Genomic DNA, 23,051 nt, shown 5'->3' with positions numbered 1-23,051 from the left:
CCCTCCCTCATTCTGTGTGTTAGGGAAGGAGCCGGCTCTGTGGGGATGGTGGACAGGTTGATTCCCCAGAAGTTGTGCCCTGTCCCTCCTTGAAGGATCCAGAAAAGAGCTGGGAGAGTCTCCTTACAGGCTGGTGAGAGATGAACAGTGGAGGAGAGGTGAGGGTTTTCGTGGAAGAGTAGCTAAAAGGGCAAAGGGGCTCTGGCAAGCTGGGAGTCACTGACACCATGTGTGTGGGGAGTGTTAAGAGTACAGTTCCTCACCGCCACGTTGGGGGAAGGAAGACTGAAGTAGGGCCATTGATCCAGGGAACTGTCCTGCACTGCCCCAGGGGACATCTGGATTCACATGAATGCACCCAGAGATTCTTGGGGTGATTACTGGAGAGGAAACTCTGGAAAAGGCAGGGTTTCCTGCAAGAGCTGGACTAACGGAGGTCACACAGGTTACACCCCACTGTGGGAGCCTCATATTCTATCAGTGCAAGAACCCTCTTTAGGAAACAAAACAAAACGAAACTAAAACCTCTTTAGTGCCTGGCTCAGAGTCCAAGCTCAGTGAATATTTGTCAAATGAATAATGACCCTTAATTGATTAATAATGTATAAGTTTAGAATTACTATCTGTGCTCTTGGCAGTGGTTATGATCCTATTACTCTGGAATCCTGGCCCTATTCTTTTTTTTTTGCGGTACGCGGGCCTCTCACTGTTGTGGCCTCTCCCGTTGCGGCTCCGGACGCGCAGGCTCAGCAGCCATGACCCACGGGCCCAGCCGCTTCGCGGCATGTGGGATCTTCACGGACCGGGGCACGAACCCGTGTCCCCTGCATCGGCAGGTGGACTCTCAACCACTGCGCCACCAGGGAAGCCCCTGGCCCTATTCTTTTCTGTCAAGTCTGTACAAGACTTCACATCAGGCCCAGCGCCCCATCTTCCTGGGTTCATGGGCTCCTCACCCTGACCTCTCAGAGAGGTCAGGGCGAGGGTGAGGAGACAGAGAGGGGGAGGGGGCCTTGCCCCATGCCTGGTGATGAGGAAAGGAGACAGAGTTGGGACCACATCCACCCCAACCCCCAGCCCCACTCTGCAGTTTCCAGGCTCTCACCCTCAGGAAGCCTTCCCAGATTTCTGCCTCCTGTAAATCTGCCAAATTTCCTCCTCCCAGAGCAGACAGGAGTTAAAATATTTTTCATTTGCTTGTGTCATATAAGTTCTCCTTTAATTGTTCTCAGTTATCAGCACCTCAAATGTCCCAGTGTCTGGGTCAATCACCACTCTCCAGGGACTTCCAATCTGATGGGAGAGACAAAGCCTTTTCCCTCAGAAAGCCGTCAGTCTGAGGTGGGGAGACGGAGCCTAGCCCCAGGGGAAGCTCGGGTCAGCTGGAGGAGGCAGATCGCAGAGAAATGCTCCAAGGCTGGAGGCAGGAATACTGAGGGCGGGTCCCGATCGCCACGCCCTGAGCACCGGCGGCCCCCTCCTCCCAGACAGGGCTCCTGGGATCCCGACCCGGAGGGCGGGTGTGAACCCAGCGGCCGTCCCGGGGCTGCAGCGCCGGCGGGGTGGACAGGCTGAGCCCTCGGCCTGTGGTCCACCCATCATTGCGGCGAATCCAGTCGGTGGGGTCTGCGGACGATCCTCCCGGTGGCGGAGGCTGCGGGAGGAGAAGGTGGTCCGCCCGCGGGGCCGCGGGGAGCCCGGGGTCCCCAGGGCGAGGCGCCCGGGCCGGGTCCCCCCGTGCGGCGGGCGGGGCGCGGAAGCGGCTGCAGGTCAGAAGCACATCCAACAGCAGCAGCTTGAAGAGCAGCAGCCGCAGCGCCGCGAGCCGCAGCGCCTGGCCCCGGGTCCCTGCGGGAGAAAAGGAGCCGGTCAGAGGCCTAGAGGCTGGCGCTCAGCCCCACGCATGCGAGAAGGTTCACCAGAGGAGAGGGAACCCAGGGGACGTCCTTCCTGGTGTCTAACCTCAGCTCTGACTGGTGATAATAACACACACCTTCCTAGCCTTCATTTAATTTGATTCCCCAGCAACCAAGGCGATGCAAGCCAGGCAGGAATTAGCATTGGGTTGCAGAGGAGAGACACCAGCTCAGATTTCTGTTTGGTAGGGAAGTAGAACCTGGCTCATGACTGCATCCAGCGGGGGGTGGGACTTTCCTCCGCTCTGTCTTCCGAGGCGCCCTAGACTCCTAAGAGTCTCCCAAGGCTTGGATGCTGAGGCCATCCCTCTGAGCTGCCCAAGGAGAGCTTCAAGGACCCTTCTGCTAGCTCTCACCTGTGCTTCTCAACTGGCGTCCAGGAATTATGCTGAGGTCAGAGGATCTATCCCCACCTGACCCAGGGGTAGACAGAGGCCCAGGCTAGCCAGTGCCCCAACCCGGCAAGGCAGCCTCTTGAGGGGACCCATCAGGCCCAGAGCCCAACAGGGCCTGAGGTCCTGGTTCCTGGTACTCACCCCTGAGAGGCTCCCAGAGGCAGGTCCTGGCTGAGGAAGCCTCTCCTGCGAGTCAAGGAGAAAGGAGTAAGTCATTGGGATGGGCTGTGCCCTCCACCCCAGTGCTATGCCCTGGCCCTGCTCAGGGCAGCTCTTCTTGGAGCACTGGATAAATGGACAAATGAACCCGTAGTGGGAATCCTGAGCCCATCTGCAGCAAGTCCTCCGAGGGGCCCAGATCTCCCTCTCTCCTGGCTGTCCTCCTGCCCCTAGAGATGCCTCAGCACTTTTAGACAAGGAATCAATTTTCTTAGCAGCCTTCTTTGGAAGGCAGTACATTTATTCAACAAACATTCCTATTTGGAGGTTGAGAAAACAAACGTAATTCAAAAAGAGAAAGTAAGTCATCTGGTCAATAATAATAACAGCTGGCTTTGGACATGTTACTTAACCTTTCTTTGCCTATAAAATGAGAATAATATGACCTACTTCATAAGTGTAAAGTGTTTACAACAGTGCCTGGCACAGAATAAACAATAAGTAAGTGATAGCAACTTAATATTTAATTATTGTTTGATTCTAACAGGGTGTCATATTTAGGGTGATATAGATATAGATATTAACCCTGGGTATACATAGAAAGATATTAACCTAGGAGGGAGGAGACATTATTACCTCTTGCAAGTCATGCATCAGAGCCTGGATTTGAATGAGATATCACTGTTTCAAATCCCAGAACTCAGGGCCCTGAAGCCACCCTCCTTTGACCCCAGACATCACATCACCTAGATGGTTGGCACTTAGATGCCCTTCATGCCCCCGTGGCCTGGATTCTGCCCTCCCTGCCACCATATCCTGGTTTCAGGGTGTGTGAAAGGGGCAGGGAGCAACCACAGGGGCCCAGGCTCTGTCCCCACCTGACAGCTGTAGAGGCTGTGTGCTCTGGCTGTGGTCCCCAGTCCCAGGTCCAGTGTGGCAGACCAAGGTCTCCCAGGCTGCCAGGTCCTCAGAGGGCAGGGAAAGCTGAGCCAAGCTAGTCCAGGTGCCATCAGCTGCTGGGGAAGGGCCGTAGGTGAAGGCATCTAGTGAGCTGCCATTCCCAGCTGAGAACCAGATGGGACTCTCAAGGCCAGGGGGTGCAACGTCGAAGACCAGGCAAACCACCAGAGTCTGCTGCTTCCCATCCACCAGCAGTGTGATTGGTGGGGCCAGAGAGGGGAAGGGTGTGCTGCCCACACCTGCAAGAGAGCACGCACTTGTAGGGGGCCAGGCCTGTCCTTGCCCTCCCAGGTCAGGATCTCACATCCTTCCCTCTGGATTTCTCTCCTTCCATCTATCCTTCCACAAACCATCAATCTATCCTTCTACCCACTCATCCATCCCTCTCTCCTTGCATTTACCTATCTAACCACCTTCCTTCCCTCTATCCTTTCAATCTCCCATCTATTCATCCATCCTTTCTTTTTTTAAAATATTTATTTATTTATTTTTGTCTGCGTTGGGTCTTCGTTGCTGTGCGCGGGCTTTCTCTAGTTGCGGCGAGCAGGGGCTGCTCTTTGTTGCGGTGTGCGGGCTTCTCATTGCAGTGGCTTCTCTTTGTTGTGGAGCACAGGCTCTAGGCATGTGGGCTGCAGTAGTTGTGGCACGCGGGCTCAGTAGCTGTGGCTCGCGGGCTCTAGGGCACACGATCAGTAGCTGTGGCACACGGACTTAGTAGTTCCGCGGCATGTGGGATCTTCCTGGACCAGGGCTCGAACCTGTGTCCCCTGCATTGGCAGGTGGATTCTTAGCCACTGCGCCACCAGGGAAGTCCCTCATCCATCCTTTCTTCCATCATCCATCTCCTCTACATCTCTTCTTTCTACTTTCCATCTATATGTTTTTCCATCCATCCATCCATCCATCCATTTATCCATCTTTCCTTCCTTCCATTCATCCATCCATCCTTCCATCCTTCTGTCACTTATCTATCATACGTGAATCTCTCTGTGCCAGGCACTGGGGATACACATTAATTAAAATATTGTCCCTGCTCTCAATGATCTCAGTCCCATGAGAAAGACAGCAGATGCAAACAAATACTTATAGTACCTTGTGCCAGCCTCAAGAGAGTGGTTACCTCTGAGGAGGAAGGGAAGGAAATAGAATCTGGAATGAGATCAAAAGGGGCCTCAGATGTATCTGTAACTTTTTGTTTCTTTTAAATAATATTTGATTCAAATATGGCAACATTTTAACTATTTGCTAATCTGAGTGGAGTATGCATGGTTGTTTCTTGTATTATTCCCCGTTCTTTTCTGTAAGTTTGTAGTATTTTTTAACAGCTTTGTTTAGATATAATTCAAGTACCATACAATTCACCCATTTAAAGTGTATGTCCGGGGACTTCCCTGGTGGTCCAGTGGCTAAGAGTCTGCGCTCCCAATGCAGGGGGCCCAGATTTGATCCCTGGTCAGGGAACTAGATCCCACATGCTGCAACTAAGAGTTCACGTGCGGCAACTAAAGATCCCGCATGCCACAGTGGAGATCCTGAGTGCCGCAACTAAGACCCGACACAGCCAAATAAATAAATAAATTAAATAAAGTGTACATCTGTATTATTTTATAATTAAAAAAACAAAAATAAGTCATGTGGGTACTGCAAACATTTGTCCTATATCTTTCAGAATAGTCCTGATTTTCCAAAAACTTATTCTTTTTGGTAAAGATGACTCATTTAATATGTGACAAAATCTTAGCTTTGAATAGTTGGACATCAGGAATTCCCTGGCGGGCTAGTGGTTAGGACTCAGTGCTTTCACTGACATGGCTTGGGTTCACTTCCTGGTAGGGGAACTAAGATACCACAAGCCACTTGGTGCAGCCAAAAAAAAAAGAACAGTTGGATACCTTTTCATATAAATAAAATCTCAAAGGTTAAAACCTACAAACAAGGGACTTCCCTGGTGGCACAGTGGTTAAGAATCCACCTGCCAATGCAGGGGACACAGGTTCGAGCCCTGGTCTGGGAAGATCCCACATGCCGCGGAGCAACTAAGCCCGTGCACCACAACTACTGAGCCTGTGCTCTAGAGCCCTCGAGCCACAACTACTGAGCCCGCGTGCCACAACTACTGAAGCCTGCGTGCCTAGAGCCCGTGCTCTGCAACAAGAGAAGCCACCCTAATGAAAAACCCGCGTGCCACAACGAAGACCCAACACAGCCAAAAATAAATAAAATAAATCAAACAAACAAACAAACAAAAAAACCTACAAACAAATTCACACCATGAGTTAGGTGCAGCCAGGCTAAAGAAATGCCCCAGGGTGCCGGGAAGGGAGGCCATAGAATTTCGTGGGAACTTAGAGGTGGGGGGGGGGGTGCTCACAAAATATTTCTTTTTTTTGGCTGCATCACGTGGCATGTGGGATCTTAGTTCCCCGACCAGGGATCAAAACTGTGCCCCCTGCAGAAGAATCCTAACCACTGGACTGCCAGGGAATTCCCTCACAAAAGATTTCTTGAAGGTCAAATAACTGACCTAGAAGCAGGAGTATGGTAAGTAGCCCGCTCAGGATTTGAATTCAGACCTCGGTGACTCCAAATCCCACAGACTACCCCACTTGGAAGGATGACTAAGATTTGCTACATGACACAGTGGACCAAGGCTGGGACATGTCCTCAGTCAGAGTTGATTTGACTCTTGACTTGTCCACTTAATTTAGAGTCTTAATTGTCCCATTGATATAATGGGGTTAATAACACCAGCCCAGTAAAATTGCTGTGAAGAATAAAAATCAGGAATATAAAACACCTTGGCAGATAAGTATCAATACTAATATTGATAAGGCATCACAAACAAAGGGAGGAGAGAAGGCTGGCAATGAGCTCCAGGACCCTCAACCTCCTGAGCCTTCTCAGCTGTACAGAGAGACACACTCCCCTAGCTGAGTTCAGCATCTCCCTCCTCCATGAAACCTCCCAGGATTGCTCCTCCTCACCCTAGCTGCTTCTTTCCCAGAGCTCAGGCCTCCCGACATGGGCTCTCCCCATCCACATGGGTGTGGTTTATCTCCCTAGCGAGGGCGAGGTGGTGACATACTGGGGGCCAGCTTTAGAACAAGGAGATGCCCCAACTCAAAGTCAAGGACCTATCCCCACCACACACATGCAAACATGCACAAGCTTCTAGATGAAGCTGGAATTCTCAGAATTTGACTTCTTTGTCTCCAGCCTTGATCTTTGGAGGACCGGGATCGGGGTCGGGGGTCAATACACTGGGAAGTCACTGAGGGCTTGAGACTTCTGAGAGCCCATTTTTAGGGGGAGCTGGGAGTGAACGTGAGACACCCTGAGCCCTGAGGGTAGGAGACTGGACAGTAAGGAGGGTGGGACCTCACCATGTTGCCTGTGCCCCATCACCCCATATAACACAACACAGCCAGGCTACCCCCCCCATCATACACACCTGTCCAGCTTGCTCTGAGAGGTGAGTACCCTTCTTCCCAACACTGTGGGCTCCAGGGGAGCAGGACTTGGGGGCCCCAGAGCAAGATAGCTGGGAGGTATAATACAATGGGGAAGGGGATGATGGGCTTCTGGTGAGACCCTCCCCAGGGGACCCAGGTACCTCTGTCCTGCCTGCCTGCATCCCTCCCACACCTAGGGACGCCCAGAGTGAGGGAGTAGGCTTGGGCAGACTAACGGGGCACAGAGAGGGATGCAGGGAGGGCGCTCACCTGTGGGCAGGGCTGGACACCCGAGGGCCAGGAGAAGCAACAGGCAATTCCCAGGCATGGCCCACCTGAGAGGAGGCAGGACCCAGCTGCAGACCTGGGCTGTGGGCTGGGGGAGGAGGCGGCCACAGGACTGCCTCGCAGGCCACAGGCCCAGCTGCATCTCAGCTGCTCCACCGCGGAGCCGTTTCCCCAGGTGAAGGGCCCCTCCCACCTTCACCCTGGCCCCCAAACCCAGCATTCTCTCACTCTCTCACGGGTCCAGGGAACTCAGAGTGCCACTACCACACCAGGAGTCAGATGCCACACCCCCTCCCATCTGAAGAGCACTTCACAGTGTGCAAAGCCTTTTCCCAGTCACTGCCCCTGCCATCTACAGGATCCAGAGCACTTCACGGTAGGTCAGGGGCTTAACATACAGCACTTCATTCCATCCAGCCAACAACTGTGAGTTCCATTTCACAGGTGAGGCAACTGAGGCTCAGAGAGATTGAGTGACCTTCCCAAGGCCACACAGCTGGCAGGTGGCAGAGCCAGGGCTTGAACTGTTTTCTGATGGCTGGCCTTACTATAGCCAAAAAGCCCAATAAACTTACTTCCATGTAGTTACAACCCTTTTAAATAGAATTTATTTTTTAGCGCCATTTCAGGTTTATAGCAAAAGTAACCAGAAATTTCAGAGATTTCCCACATACTCCCTGCCCTGTCATATCAAACCTCTTCTTAAAAATAAACTTTTTAGGGCATTCCCTGGTGGTCCAGTGGTTAGGACTTGGCACTTTCACTGCCATGGGCCTGGGTTTAGTCCCTGGTTGGGAAACTAAGTTCCCGCAGGGTATGGCCCCCTCCCCGCAAAAAACTTTATAAATTCTATTTTCAGTGACTCCACTAAACTTTATCTGTAGCTGTTATTTTGACCCTGAAACTTTACATCTAAGTATATACCCTAAGGGAATAATAAGAGATTCAGTCATTATAAGACAAAGATTTATGCACAAAAATATTCTTTGAAGTATTATATTAAAAAACCAAGAGAAATTGGAAACAACCTAATTGTTCAATGCTAGGAGACGGTTCAATGATGTTTGGTGTATTTATATTAGTGAATATTACGCAGCAGCTTTTTTTAAAATTAATTAATTTATTTATTTATTTATTTTGGGCTGTGTTGGTCTACCTTGCGGTACGCTGGCTTTCTTTTGTTGCGGTGAGTGGGGCCTACTCTTTGTTGTGGTGCGAATGCTTCTCATTGCAGTGGCTTCTCTTGTTGCAGAGCACTGGCTCTAGGTGCGTGGGCTTCAGTAGTTGTGGCACACAGGCTTAGTTGCTCCACGGCATGTGCGATCTTTTCGGACCAGGGCTCGAACCCGTGTCCCATGCATTGGCAGGCGGATTCTTAACCCCTGCACCACCAGGGAAGTCCCCATGCAGCAGCTTTTTAAAAAAATATTTATTTGGCTGCATGGGCTCTTAGTTGCGGCATGCGGGATCTAGCTCCTTGCCCAGGGATCAAACCTGGGCCCCTTGTATTGGGAGCACAGTCTTAACCACTGGATCACCAGGGAAGTCCCTATGCAGCAGCTTTTAAAGACATGTTTTCAAAAGAATGTTTAATGACTTGGGATATAGAATAGAGTTTGGTTCAGAGTGTGGGCTGTGAAGCCAGAATACCTGGCTTTCAATCCTGACTCTATCATTCAGGAGTTGTGTGACTTTCAACAAATTACTTACTTCCCTAATCCTCCATTTCCTCATCTGTACAATGGGAATGATAATACCTCAAAGGGGTTCTGTGATATTTAACAAGATCATCCATGAAGCAGCTCTAGCATTATTCTCTATACATAGTAAGAAGTCAATAAATGTTCTCCCTTCTTTATATATGTGTATACATAATTACATATACAGAAAGTCTAAACAAACAGGATGCAAATTTAAATGGATAATATATACCCAATTTTGTATAAGAAATATATAACTGTTCCTAGAAGGATGCAGACCAGATGTTAACAATGGTTATCTCTGCATGTTAGGCTTTTGGATAGTTTTTATTTTCATCTTTATAATTGTTCATTTATTAAATTTTCTATGATGAATCTGTATTATTTTTAAAATCAGGAAAATAAACATTATTAAAACATAGAACTACAGATATACTATAGTTTATTTAGCTATTCCTTTACTTTCAGATATTTGGGTTTTCCAGTTTGGGGCAATAAATATCTTTGGTCATAAAGTATTTTCCAAATTCATACTTATTTCCTTAAAATTGGCTTAAAGGCCTCTGTGATTTGCGGGGGGGATTTGTTTAACTTAAAAATTTTTAAATTGTAGTAAAGCACATATAACAAAATTTACCATCTTAACCATTTCAAGTTCAGTGGCATTAAGTACATCCACATTCTTGTGCAACCACCACCACCATCCATCTCCAGAATTCTTGCAAAACTAAACACTCCATTTCTCCTCCCTTCAGCCCCAGGCAACCACAATTCTACTTTCTGTTTCCATAATTTTGACTACATCATTAAAGTGGAATCATACAGTATTTGTCTTTTGCGCTTGGCTTATTTCATTTAGCACTATATCCTCAAAGTTCATCATCCATGTTGTAACTTGTGAGAACCTCCTTCCTTTTTAAAGGCTGAATAGGGACCTCCCTGATGGCAAAGTGGCTAAGAATTCCTCTGCCAATGCACGGCACACGGGTTTGAGCTCTGGTCCGGGAAGATCTCACATGCTGCGGAGCAATTAAGCCCATGCACCACAACTACTGCTCCCTGTCACCTAGAGCCGGTGCTCTACAACAAGAAAAGCCACCACAATGAGAAGCCTGCGCACCGCAGCGAAGACCCAACGCAGCCAAATTAAAATACATTAAAAAAAAAAAGGCTGGGGCTTGCCTGGTGGCGCAGTGGTTAAGAATCCGCCTGCCAATGCAGGGGACACGGGTTTGAGCCCTGGTCCGAGAAGACCGTACGTGCCGCGGAGCAACTAAGGCCGTGCACCACAACTACTGAGCCTGTGCTCTAGAGCCCGTGGTCCACAAGAGAAGCCACCGCAATGAGAAGCCCGCGCACTGCAACGAAGGGTAGCCCCAGCTCACGGCAACTAAAGTCCGCGCACATCAACGAAGACCTAATGCAGCCAAAAATAAATAAATAAAATAAATTAAAAATTAAAAAAAAATTTTTTTAAAAGGCTGAATAATAGTCCACTGTATGTACATTCTACATTTTGCTTCTTATCCATTCATCTCTCAGTGGACATCCCTCAACGTTTGTTTCCGTTTTAACTGTTGTGAACATGGGCATACAAAACTCTCTTCAAGATCCTACTTTCAGGGCTTCCCTGGCGGCGCAGTGGTTGAGAGTCCGCCTGCCGATGCAGGGGACACGGGTTCGTGCCCCGGTCGGGGAAGATCCCTCATGCCGCGGAGCGGCTAGGTCCGTGAGCCATGGCTGCTGAGCCTGCGCGTCCGGAGCCTGTGCTCCGCAACGGGAGAGGCCACAACAGTGAGAGACCCGCCTACCGCAAAAAAGATCCTACTTTCAGGGAATTCACTGGCAGTGCAGTGGTTAGGACTCCGTGCTTTCACTCACTGGACCCAGGTTCAATCCGTGGTCAGGAAACTACGATCCCAGCAAGCCACGTGGCATGGCCAAAAACAAAGAAATAAACAAAAAGATCGTACTTTCAGTTCTTTTGTGTGTATACCCAAAAGTGGAATTGCTGGATCATATGGTAATTTAATTTTAATTTTGATAGTGGCCATCATAATTGATAGTGTGAAGTGTTATCTCATGGTGGTTTCAATTTGCATTTCCCTAATGATTGAGCATCAGAGCCTCTGTGTTTTAAGTTTCCCTGATACACCTGTTGTACTAATTTATGTTAGTATAAAACCACCACAGTGTATGAAAGGTCCACTTCATCCCCATCAGCATTTAACATTTCTTTAAAAAATAAAATTAAATTAAAAATCTTAATTTCTTCGGTTAAAATGGTATTCATTTCTCTGATAACATTATTTTCCCATCTTACTTGTTTCCTTCACTGTATTGTCTGTTGTCTGCTTGTAGTCTTAGTGTCTTACTAGTTTTTTTTTTTTTAATTAATTTATTTACTTATTTTTGGCTGTGTTGGGTCTTCGTTGCTGCGCACTGGCTTTCTCTAGTTGCAGCAAGGTGGGGAGGAGGGGGCTACTCTTCCTTGCGGTGCGCGGGCTTCTCATTGCGGTGGCTTCTCTTGTTGTGGAGCACGGCCTCTAGGTGCATGGGCTTCAGTAGTTGTGACACGCGGGCTCAGTAGTTGTGGGTCGCGGGCTCTAGAGCACAGGCTCAGTAGTTGTGGCGCACGGGCTTAGTTGCTCCACAGCATGTGGGATCTTCCCGGACCAGGGCTCGAACCCGTGTCCCCTGCATTGGCAGGCAGATTCTTAACCACTGTGCCACCAGGGAAGCCCCAGCCTTTTTTTTTTAATGTATTTTTAAAAATTTAATTTGATTTTTGGCTGCGCTGGGTATTCGCTGTGGTGCCAGGCTTCTCATTGCGGTGGCTTCTCTTGTTGTGGAGCACCGGCTCTAGGCGACAGGGCTCAGTAGTTGTGATGCATGGGCTTAGTTGCTCCGCAGCATGTAAGGTCTTCCTGGACCAGGGCTCGAACCCGTCCCCTGCTTTGGCAGGCGGATTCTTAACCACTGCGCCACGAGGGAAGCTCCTCACTGACTACTTCTAATTTCACTTTTTTTTTAAGCCCACAGTTTTTTTGTTTTTGTTTTGTTTTGTATGAACCAACATGTCCATCTTCCCTATTGGGATTTATCTCATTCCTTCAAGCCTAGAAAGTCCTCTCTCCTCCAAAGGATGGATACATTCCTACTTCTATTGTCTTTTTGTGCACTTGTAGTTTAATCTCCCGCCCCCAATTTAACTCCATCAGGAATTGAATTAATTTTCGTGTATTATAGAAGATGTGCATCTAAATTTCTTTTTTTTCCCCGAAGAGCTAATCAGTTATCCCAGGATTATTCATAAATAATCCTTTCTGTCCCCACTATTTGCAAAACATTCTCTATTACGTGTTAATGTCTTTTACATTGGCGGATTTACTTCTTCCTGGCTCCCGGATTTCTTTATTTTGGTGCCAGCCTCACTCCGTTTCCTTCTGGATGGTTATTTTAATAATCATGTCAATAGCACTCTCCGGTGTCCTAAGGGACTCCCTGCAGCCAGGGCTGTGCTCCCGCCCCTTTTCCCGCGGGGTAGCCTGGCGGCCTCCGGCGCCAAGTGTTCCCAGGCGCAGCGAGTGCCCAGGTGCGCGCAGTCTCGGTGGGTTCCCGCCGGGCGGGGGAGGGAGAGAGGCAGGTGTCCCTAACGACTCTCCCGCCTTCCAGCCTGGGGAGGTGCTAGCTCGGGCTCAGTTACCACAATACAGATGGGGAAGAGCTCTCCGGCTTGCTTCGTTTTTTTGAGTTTCAAGATCTTCCCAGGACGAGAAAGCCGAAGACCCCCACCCCGCGCAGCCAGCCGCCTGCCTCGCCGGCTGCCCGCTTGGGCCCCCTCGCGCTGAGACAGCTACCCTTCCCCTGGCCCACTCCCAGCTCCCTGGACACAGGTCGGCCTGGAAGCTTTCTTTGCCCTCTCTTAAAACAATTCCCTCCTTCCAGGAGCCCCAGGAATCTCCCCCGACCCCACAGTCTTGCTGGTCCTAAAGATGCCCTCCCCCAGGGCGGTGAGGATGCCCCGACATGCTGGCTTTAGATCCCCGAGCTGAAACCCTGCTCTGAGCTCCTCACTTGGGACGGAACCTGTCATTTGCAGACCCGCTACCTAGAGCCAGGCCATGTTCACAGACATCTCATTTAATCCTCACAACCACACATCAGGTATTTTCATCCCGGTTTTGCAGTCGAGGAAACGGAGGCTCTGAAAAACGAAGTTACTTCGAGGAAGATTCTCTAGCAGGCAAGTGGTGGAACTGTGCGTTCATTATAGGGTTGTGTTTACAGGTCTGTCTCTCCAAAACTCTTTTCACAAGCTTTTGGGGAGAATTCAATTAAATATGAGGGCACACCTGAGTACCTGGTACACAGCAGATTATCCCTCTCCTCTCTTTTTTCACATGCACAGGTAGAAAACCAGGGCTGTGGTTAAACTGAGATGAGCCACATAGAATGTGAAAAAGAAAATTAAGGAAAAGTAGCAGGGCTTCTTAGAGAAGATTGCTGATATTACCAGATAATTACTGAGTGTAAATCTGACCTATCTGATTAGACTGTAGCCAGAGGGGCAAACGGGGTCAGCATGCCTGTGTCTGATGAAATAGCAAGTATAAGACTCTTCCAGGGGCACCTATTCCATTGATCAAATGAAAATCCTACAGTAATATTTAAAATGAAAAACTACAATCACCTAAATGTTCAATGTTAAAGTAATAAAGGAACAATCTAGGGTGAGTTTACATGATGAAATATTTTGTAGGCCTTAAAATGTCCTTTCATTCAGACCCATTTATTGGTCTGTGTTTATGCCACAGATTGGGGTTGGAGATAATAAGACAAAAAGAGAAGCTCCCTTCAGTCGAAGAAGGAGACAGACTCATAAACAGATAAGGGACTCTGGTGTGACAGATGCCGTGACTGAAGCGCGTGCGTGCGTGCGTGCGTGCGTGCGTGCGTGTGTGTGTGTGTGTGTGTTTAGGCGTAGAAACTGGGGTTCTGAGAGAGGGAGATTATTCTTCTAGAGCTGGAATGAGCATCAGGACAAGTGCTTTAGAAGATGGTACTTGAGCCAAGTCTTGATTCTTTCTAAAGAGTTTGTAATGCTATTGGAAAGCTTTTGTTATGATGTTAATTTTTAAAGGATACAAAAAATAGTATGATCTGATCTTCATGGAGCTACCATACCAGCTTTGGGTTGCTTAACACCAAGTTTAATTTATATAAGAAAGACAAACTTTTATCTTGCATACACTATTGTTATTTTAGGTTTTCTGTTGCTCATTGCCAAAACTAATCCTAATTAAAATACATGCTCTACGTGCCAGGGTCCTAGCAGGAACACTGATGGGTAATTTTGAAGAGAGTTTAATAAAGTGATTGTTTATAAAAGTGTGGGTGGGGTATGGAGAAATCGCTGGGGCTGCTGCAGTATCTCATAGTTAGTAATAGTGGGGTGTCAGCACCTGAGGTCTGAAGAGGGGAGGGAGCAGATGACAGGAACCCCGAGCCAGAGAGAGCTGTGTGGAGAGGGTGCCTGACAATAGCTGTGACCTTCCATCATTGTAGGTAGTGTTGATTCTGCAGGGAAGGAAGCCGAGAATAAATTCCCTGTCTTCACTAACCTCCCATCTTCAGACCCCCGACTGGTCCCTCACTGGCTGAATCCAAGTGGCGGGGTGTGGGAGTCCTCTGATGCCACTCAGCTTTCCGGGGCCCAGGGCTGTGGGGGGAGGGGGGAGGGGGAATCTGGAGCATCCGCAGGAAGCTCCTCTTAGCCTTTTCCAGAAGAAAAACCCATGTCCCCAGCACAGAGGACACACTGGGTCACATTGGCTACTATATCATCGGGAGGTGATGTCATATGTCCACTGAAACCTAAAATATTAGCTCCCATAAGTTAGCAGGGGACAGTGGGGGTTATGAGGCCTAAGTTCATATTCAGAGCTGCCTACTTTTTCCTCCAATGATGTATTCTTCTTATCCTTTACCAGCACCTTGGCTGGGCAGTTTTTTTTTTTAATCGATCAATTAATTGATTAAATTTTTGGCTGCGTTGGGCCTTTGTTGCTGCATGCGAGCTTTCTCTAGTTGCAGTGAGTGGGTGCGAGGGCTTCTCATTGTGGTGGCTTCTCTTGTTGCAGAGCACGGGCTCTAGGCGTGCGGGCTTCAGTAGTTGTGGCTCACGCACTCTAGAGCGCAGGCTCAGTAGTTGTGGCCCACGGGCTTAGTTGCTCCGCAGCACATGGTATCTTCCCAGAAGAGAGCTCGAACCTGTGTCCCCTGCATTGGTGAGTGGATTCTCAACCATTGCACCACCAGGGACTGGGTTCTTTACCTGGTGGTGACTCAAACCTTTATTCCTGTGGGGTCTGAGTCCTTGGTAGTCTTGACACTGTGGGTTGCTGAAGTTTTCTGCTAACCAGGACAACCGAGCAGAGGATTATTAAGAGGCACTTTGTGAATCCCCTGGGTTCCAGTTCTAGTGCCTACCTCTGTTACGTGGTAGCAAGCTTATTTTCTCTGGTAATTGGGATTAGTCAACCCAGGCATTACAGTAACCCCTTTCTCTGCCTGTTGGTTCAGTAGCATGAGAAACCAAAATGGCCAGGGCCATCTCAGCTTCCAAGTCATCAATACTGTGATCATTCCACAGTGCAAATGTTTCTCCCCCGAATGCTAAGGATCGCCAAACTCCCTGAGGACAAGGTTCTGGGGATGGGTAGCAAAAGTTCTTCCAGGGGCTTCCCTGGTGGCACAGTGGTTGAGAGTCCGCCTGCTGATGTAGGGGACACGGGTTTGCGCCCCTGTCCGGGAAGATCCCACATGCCGCGGAGCAGATGGGCCCATGAGCCATGGCCACTGAGCCTGCGCGTCCGGAGCCTGTGCTCCGCAACAGGAGAGGCCACAACAGTGAGAGGCCCGCGTACTGCAAAAAAAAAAAAAAAAAAAGTTCTTCCAGTAGTTTACAGACTTTAGCTATAATAGCGAAAAGGCTGCTGCTACCCCCACCTCTCAGTTACATATAATACGATTCTGGTTTTGGTTTAAAGAATACACCGCATCCTGTAGGATAGCGCTTCCACCTTGTAGGGTGTAGTTTCTTAGCTCTGCTCTAACTGTGCCTTCAGCTGGCCAATCCTCCATTCTGTCAAGCCAGCTGCTCCTGGGTCATGGGGTACATGGTAAGACCAGTGGATGCCTTGGGTGTGAGCTCATTTGTACATTTGCTTGGCTATAAAATGTGTGCCCACATTGGAGGCCATGTTATGTGGCATGCCATGGTGATGGATAAGGTATTCTGTACGTCCATAAATGGTGGCACTGACAGAAGTACTGTAGGCAGCAGTGAATTCATACCTAGAATATGTGTCTGTTCTCTCTTTTTTTATATACGTTATTTTATATATGTATGTATGTATGTATTTATTTATTTATTGGCTGCACCTAGCGGCATGTGGGATCTTAGTTCCCTGACCAGGAACCAGTCCCATGCCCTGTGCATTGGAAGCGTGGAGTCTTAACCAGTGGACCACCAGGGAAGTCCCCTGTGTCTGTTCTCTTGAGGATAAAGCACAGTCCATCCACACTGGGGGGGGGGGGCAGTCAAATCAGTCTACACCAGGTGAGAATGGTACCCAATCAGGCTGTAAGTAGGATGGTCAATCAGCACTGGCTACAGCCAGATTAGCCTCAGAGAGGGGAAGACCATGTTATTAAGCCAAAGCATAGCTTCCATCCCTGCCATCATGGGTCCACTGAACAAGCCCTGGAGTGCCTGGGGGAAACGGCTGACTGCGGTCCAGCGCCTGTCACTTTGTCCACCTGATGAGCATTCTTTCCCATGCTTTATTCTGGGTCATTGTAGTTACCTTGCCTTTGGCTGTTAAGTACTACCATCTGCTCTTTACCGCACCAGGATACCCTTATTCTCATCAAGATCAAGGAATTAAGTTTCAGTATCCAGTCCCCCATTAACATCTCCAGCCTACAGAGGACAGCCGTCAGAGCTAGCCAAGGATTCTGGTGGCCCTTACCAATGCATTTCTTAATGCGTTGGTGAAGGGAGTGTTTTCCAGACTCCCTTAAAATACATGGCTGGGGTGGCTAAGCAGATTGCACCTAATAAATCCAATCCAGCATTCCCATCTCTCTGAGATTTTGGATTCCTTCCTCTATAGTATGCCAGGGAAATTCTGGCATTTCAAGTTTATGAACTCTAGGTTACCATTAAGTCCAGGCTTTAGTTAAGCAAGCTAGCAGGCTATGAATTCCTCTCCCAGGTGCTCAAGCCAATACATGAAGTCCCAAATCCTGGATGAGCATCCGTGGCCATGAGTTTGGCCAAACTGGATCTTACATTCCACGCTCCTGGGTGTGTTTCCCTTCAAACCCTCTTCCACACATGCTCCTGTGGCTCCTGCCAAGGCAGTTTGCTAGGGCCTGTGACTCTTTCCGTCTGGGGCCATTCTCCTCTTAGCGTGGGTCTTGTGCTTCTCCACCCAGGCTGTACTGGGATCTAACTCATGAAGGGCCTGGGGCCAGGAGGGATGGAGGCAGGAAGGGTTCTGAGGCTGATGTCCCAGGAGATAGGATCACGACAAGAGGAGATTGTCTCTACAGACAAGACACTTCAAAAGAATTTAGGAGTTCAGAATTAGCCTTATCCATGTCTGTACAAATGTCCCCATCTCAGGGTCCCACCCCTTCCCCATCAATGCCTTCGCCTTAACATAGGAGACCTAGAGGGCTGAGGTTTTTTTGTTTTGCTTTGTTCTGTTTGGCCAGGCTCTGTGGCTTATGGGGTCTTAGTTCCCTGATGGACAGAGAAGGCTCGGAGTCCCAACCACTGGACCACCAGGAATTCCCTAGAGGGCTGAGTATTGAGTCAGCCATATGAACCCTCTCTGTAGGAGGTGAGGGACTCCTTTAGGGTCCCATCAAGGAGTCCTAATTGCTCACTCACATTCCTCATCAGGCACTGGGAACTCCCAGTTCTCCATTCCCCTGCACATGTTCCCAGAGGCCTCAGAAGCCAAATGACTCCCCACCATAGTGAAGAAGGGCCACAGCCATTCCATCTCCCATCTCCCCACCCCAGCAATGCAGTACCCTACACTTCATCCCATGCCACCCCCAATGATAATTTTTGTTTTTCATTTTTTTTTTCCAATGAAAATTTAAGTAATAGTGATACCTCTGCACGCAGTACATTACCTGGGTGCATTTCCCCCACTGCAGGGAGGTTTCCTTTACTCCCTGAATTTTTTTAAAAAATTTACTTATTTATTATTTTTGGTTGCATTGGGTCTTCGTTGCTGTGTACAGGCTTTCTTTAGTTGTGGCGAGCGGGGGCTACTCTTCATTGCAGTGCACAGGCTTCTCATTGCGGTAGCTTCTCGTTGCGGAGCACAGGCTCTAGGCGTGCGTGCTTCAGTAGTTCTGGCTTGTGGACTCCAGAGCGCAGGCTCAGTAGTTGTGGCGCACGGGCTTAGTTGCTCCACAGCATGTGGGATCTTCCCAGACCAGGGCTCATGTCTCCTGCAATGGTAGGCGGATTCTTAACCACTGCGCCACCAGGGAAGTCCTGGACTGCTTATTTCAGTTGGCACATGACATTGTTACCACACCAGGCACCATACTGCATTACTTATATAATAAATTCTGTGATACATGTATATCATAATTATCATAATAATTTACTTTTGTGACTTTTCAGTAGGCTGTGAGCCCCTTGACGACAGGGGTCTGTATACTAAGCACTTGGCAGGCTCTCAGCCAATGCTTGCATTGAGTTGAATTCAGTCTTTTCTCCTTGAGTTTATAATAATAGATTCAGTCAGGCAGGCATTTAGTTAACATTTTCTTTCTTTTTTTTTTTCCAGCCCCATCCCAGTAATACTAATATAAATCTTTAACATACTATTGTACATTAATTTATAATTGTAACAGTGTACATTCCTTGAGGGTAGTCAAATTTTTTTTAAAATAAATTTATTTATTTGTTTATTTATTTTTGGAGGTGTTGGGTCTTCGTTGCTGCGCTTGGGCTTTCTCTAGTTGCAGCAAGAGGGGGCTACTCTTTGTTGCGGTGCGCAGGCTTCTCTTGTTGCAGAGCACGGGCTCTAGGCACGTGGGCTTCGGTAGTTGTGGCTCGTGGGCTCTAGAGTGCAGGCTCAGTAGTTGTGGCGCACGGGCCTAGTTGCTCCACGGCACGTGGGATCTTCCCGGACCCGTGTCCCCTGAGTTGGCGGGCAGACTCTTAACCACTGCGCCACCAGGGAAGTCCCTAGTTAACATTTTCTGAGCACTAGGTCTCTGCAGGTGCTGGTCTGGGCACATAGGGATACTAGATGTGTAGGACTCATGGCCTAAGAGTATGTGGATGAGCAAGGGACTGTGGGAGCGTAGAATAAGGATCGGTTCATTCTGATGGCAACGATGGGAGGGGTGGGCCCACTGAGAAGCCTTTGAAGGATGAATTGGGCTCCAATAAATGAGGGGGGTGTGTTTCCTATTGAGATGCAATGTTGAAAATCATGGGTGAAAGATGTCTAATGGGTTATAAATGAGCTCAGGGGTGTTTGGGGCCTGTCTCTACACCTAGAGGTTGACATCTGGCCTTGCCACCCCCTGCCGACGTGACCTCTTGGCTTCTGAGGTCCTCGCTGATGAAGGCTGTGGACGGGCCTGGATGGGAAGTGTCTTCCCCGGCCTGTGGGTTTACTCGATTTTCCTTCTTTTGCCTCCCTGCCTTCTGCATGCTCATCTGTGGCAGAGCACAGACTCAGAATGGCTGCCCACAGGGGCAGGGGCCTCTGTGCCCCATCAAGGGGAGGCAGCCTGGGTTACGAGTCGGCGGGCTCAGGTTCCCACCCCAGCCCTGTTACTCCTTTTCACAGGCTCGGTTTACCTCTCTGTATATAAGAGGGTTATGCTCAGTGATGTGTGAGGTCCCTCCTGACAGCCCCTGATTCCTAGACTTGTCCTGTCCATACTACAGACTTGTGCTCAGGAGATGAAAGAATGCGAGGGAAGAAAAAAGATGACACTGAGACAACTCCCCACTTCCCAAACACATACGTATTTTTTTGTTTTTTTTTTTGCGGTACGTGGGCCTCTCACTGTTGTGGCCTCTCCCGTTGCGGAGCACAGGCTCCGGACGCGCAGCCTCAGCGGCCGTGGCTCACGGGCCCAGCTGCTCCGTGGCATGTGGGATCTTCCCGGACCGGGGCCCGAACCCGTGTCCCCTGCATCGGCAGGCGGACTCTCAACCACTGCATCACCAGGGAAGCCCTCCCAAACACATACATATTACTGTCCCTAATTCTGAGGAAATTTGGTCCTTACTGAGCCTGGGAGGACACCCAAGGTTGGTCTTAATCTCATAAAGATGTCTTCATCTTGCCCTTGGCTGGTCGGAATGGTGGAGCAGAAAGCCAGAGTCCCCCAGGTAGGATGTTGGGAGTGGAACTGGGGCCAAGGACATCTGAGAATGGGAACCTGGTGATTAAGGAGGGAGTCCAGAAACTGATGCAGGCTACAGAGAGAAAGGTGAGTTCTTCCTTCATTCAGTGTTCGGTTAAAAACCCCAAACGGAGTGCTGCCATTCAGCTCTAGTGCTAAGCACCCGTAGTTAGCGCAGATCCCACAAGCTCAAGAGCACAATCCCCAACAAGACTGCTCTTAGTTCAGGTGCCAGCTGCAAGTTCAGAGGGGTCCCAGGCCACAGGCACTTCTGATTCACTGGGTACAGTTTGGGGGATCCCACAACCCCCTTCAGTTTCAATAATTCACTAGAACTACTCACAGAACACACAGCTCAGGAAAGTGCTATTCTTAGGATTACAGTTTTATAGAGAAGATGCAAATCAGCAGGACCAGACAAACGAAGAGGCACATAGGGCAAGGTCTGAGAAGGTCCGGCACGCAGGGCTTCTGTGTTATCTCCTCGTGGAACCATGGTACATCACCCTCCTGACACATTGATGAGTTCACCAACCGGGAAGCTCCATTGAGCTTTGTGTCCTTGAGCTTTGTGTCCAGAGTTGTTGTAGGGGTTTCATTATGTCGGCATGGGTGATTAAATCATTGGCTGGAGGCTGAACTCAATCTCCAGGCCCCCTTCCTGGACCTCCCTCCCCATGGCTCAAAGCCCCAACCCTCTTCCCATAACTGGCCAGCCCCAGTCCTGAAACCATTTAGGGGCCACCATGAGTCACCTCCTTGGCATAAATTATCAAGGCCCACCATGAATATCACTTCTAATACTTGGGAAATTCCAAGGATTTAGTCTCCCCATAAGGAACCAGGGACAAAGGCCAGTCAAATTCTTTGTTATGTACAACACTTAATTTGGTCAGTTTCCTCCAGACTGGCTTCTCAAGCTCACCCCTTCCAACTTTTCATCTTGACAAATTTTTTTAAGTTATTTTTTAGTTTTCTTTTATATTGGAGTATAGTTGATTTACAATGTTGTATTAGTTTCAGGTGTACAGCTAAGTGATTCAGTTATACATATATCCGTTCTTTTTCAGGTTCTTTTCCCATATAGGTTATTACAGAATATTGACTATAGTTCCCTGCGCTATACAGTAGGTCCTGCTGATTATTTTATATATAGTAGTGTGTATATGTTAATCCCAAACTCCTAATTTATCTCTCCCCCCCACCCTTTGGTAACCATACGTTTGTTTTTGAAGTATCTTGAGAAATTTCAAACCATTTAGATTCACCAGCTCTTAGCAATTTTGCCACATTTGCTCGCTCTCTCTCTCTCCCTCATGACATTTCACCCATAAATACTTCAGCATGTATCTCCTATGAACAAGGTCATTCTCCCACATAACCAAAGCACAGTTAGTGCACCTAATTTAACATTGATGTAACACTGTCATCTAATATACAGAGTATATGCAAAATTTCCCAAGGGTAAAATGTCCTTTGTAACTGATTTTCCCCTCATTTTGCTCCAATACAGGATCACAGTTTGCATTTTTCACATCTCCTTTAGTCTGACATAGTTCCTCAATCTTGTCTTTTTCTTTCTGTCTTTGTCTTTTATGGTATCAACATCTATAAAGCATCCAGGCCAGTCATTTTGCAGAATGTCTCTAACTTTGGTTTGTCTGCTCATTTCTTCCAGTTTAGATTCCGAGTGAACACTTTTGGCAGGAACACTACAGAGGAGATGCAGTGTCCCTGCACCTGTAGTGTCCCTGCAGTGCATCACTTCAGGAGGCAGATGCTGCCAGTTTGTCCGATTAGTCATAATTAAGCTTTGCTTACTTGATTAAGGCGGCCTGTGCCAGATCAGGCTAGCTTTCGATAAACTTAGAAACCTGGGTTTTATTGGCATTGGCTTCCCAAGCAGCTGGAGGGAATGCAGCACTCCTGGCCCGCCTTCATCTTCTCTTCTCCCCTCTGGGAAAGTCTGGAATAGTCCTGACGGCAGGAAATGGGGAGAGAGTGGCGAGGCTCTGCAGTGGTGTCCTTTGTTCCAGTTTTCCTGAGACCACTGGAGATGTTTCCTCCATTATTTTCTGTCTGGTGCTCTGGAGCCTGGGATGGAGGTTATCTCCCCCGCCCTCCCCCCACCACATGGCTATGCGGTAGTCTCAGCGCATGCATGAACGCAGGTGTGTGCGCGGTGCCCGGGCGAGTGTGCAAACTCAGGTCTTTTTGCCTGCATCGGCGTGTCGGCAGGCACGTTCCATTCTGTGCAAACCTTCCCGTGTTCTAAAGCATTCCATGTTGGAGGCTCTGGGGCGGGCTAAGTGGTGTATGAGTAGGTGAAGCGTTTCCGCGCAGAACATGTTTTCCAGTGCTCCCCGCTCTCTGGGCCGCTTGGTACGGTCTACGCCCCCCTTCACTTCCTCCGACGGTGGTTGCACCCATCCCTCCCGGAAGCGCTCAGGCTTCACGTCAGCCATGGAGCCGTCCGGCAGTCAGAGCGGGGCTGGCGCGGCTCCTGAACCCGCGGACTCAGCCTCAGCTTCGGTGACCCTGGCTCAGCTCCTTCAGCTGGTCCAGGAGGGCCGGGGACTCCCCGGCCTGGAGAGACGCCACGTCGTGGCGACCCTCGGCGAACCCACGGCGTCCCGGCTCCCGCGGAGGCCCAAGCCCTGGGAGGCCTCGGGCTCCGCCGACGCCCTCGCGCCGCCCTTCCAGACCCGGGGCCAC

General features: G+C 49.1%; 1 protein-coding gene across 1 annotated transcript; it reads right to left on the bottom strand.

The window, feature by feature from the left end:
* Positions 1 to 1,356: 1,356 nt before the first annotated feature.
* Positions 1,357 to 7,210, bottom strand: PTCRA (pre T cell antigen receptor alpha; the record flags this gene model as incomplete). Its single annotated transcript, XM_082848409.1, is given in 6 exon segments — positions 1,357 to 1,476; positions 1,478 to 1,848; positions 2,453 to 2,497; positions 3,349 to 3,669; positions 4,523 to 4,552; positions 7,153 to 7,210. Coding segments are annotated over 6 exon segments (945 nt in total).
* Positions 7,211 to 23,051: the final 15,841 nt, after the last annotated feature.

The sequence above is a fragment of the Leucopleurus acutus genome, assembly GCF_964270905.1.
Source record: "Leucopleurus acutus genome assembly, chromosome: 10".
NCBI classification, from domain to species: domain Eukaryota; kingdom Metazoa; phylum Chordata; class Mammalia; order Artiodactyla; family Delphinidae; genus Leucopleurus; species Leucopleurus acutus.
Note: the sequence above shows the minus strand (reverse complement) of the source record. Positions and strands in the feature narration are given on the sequence as shown.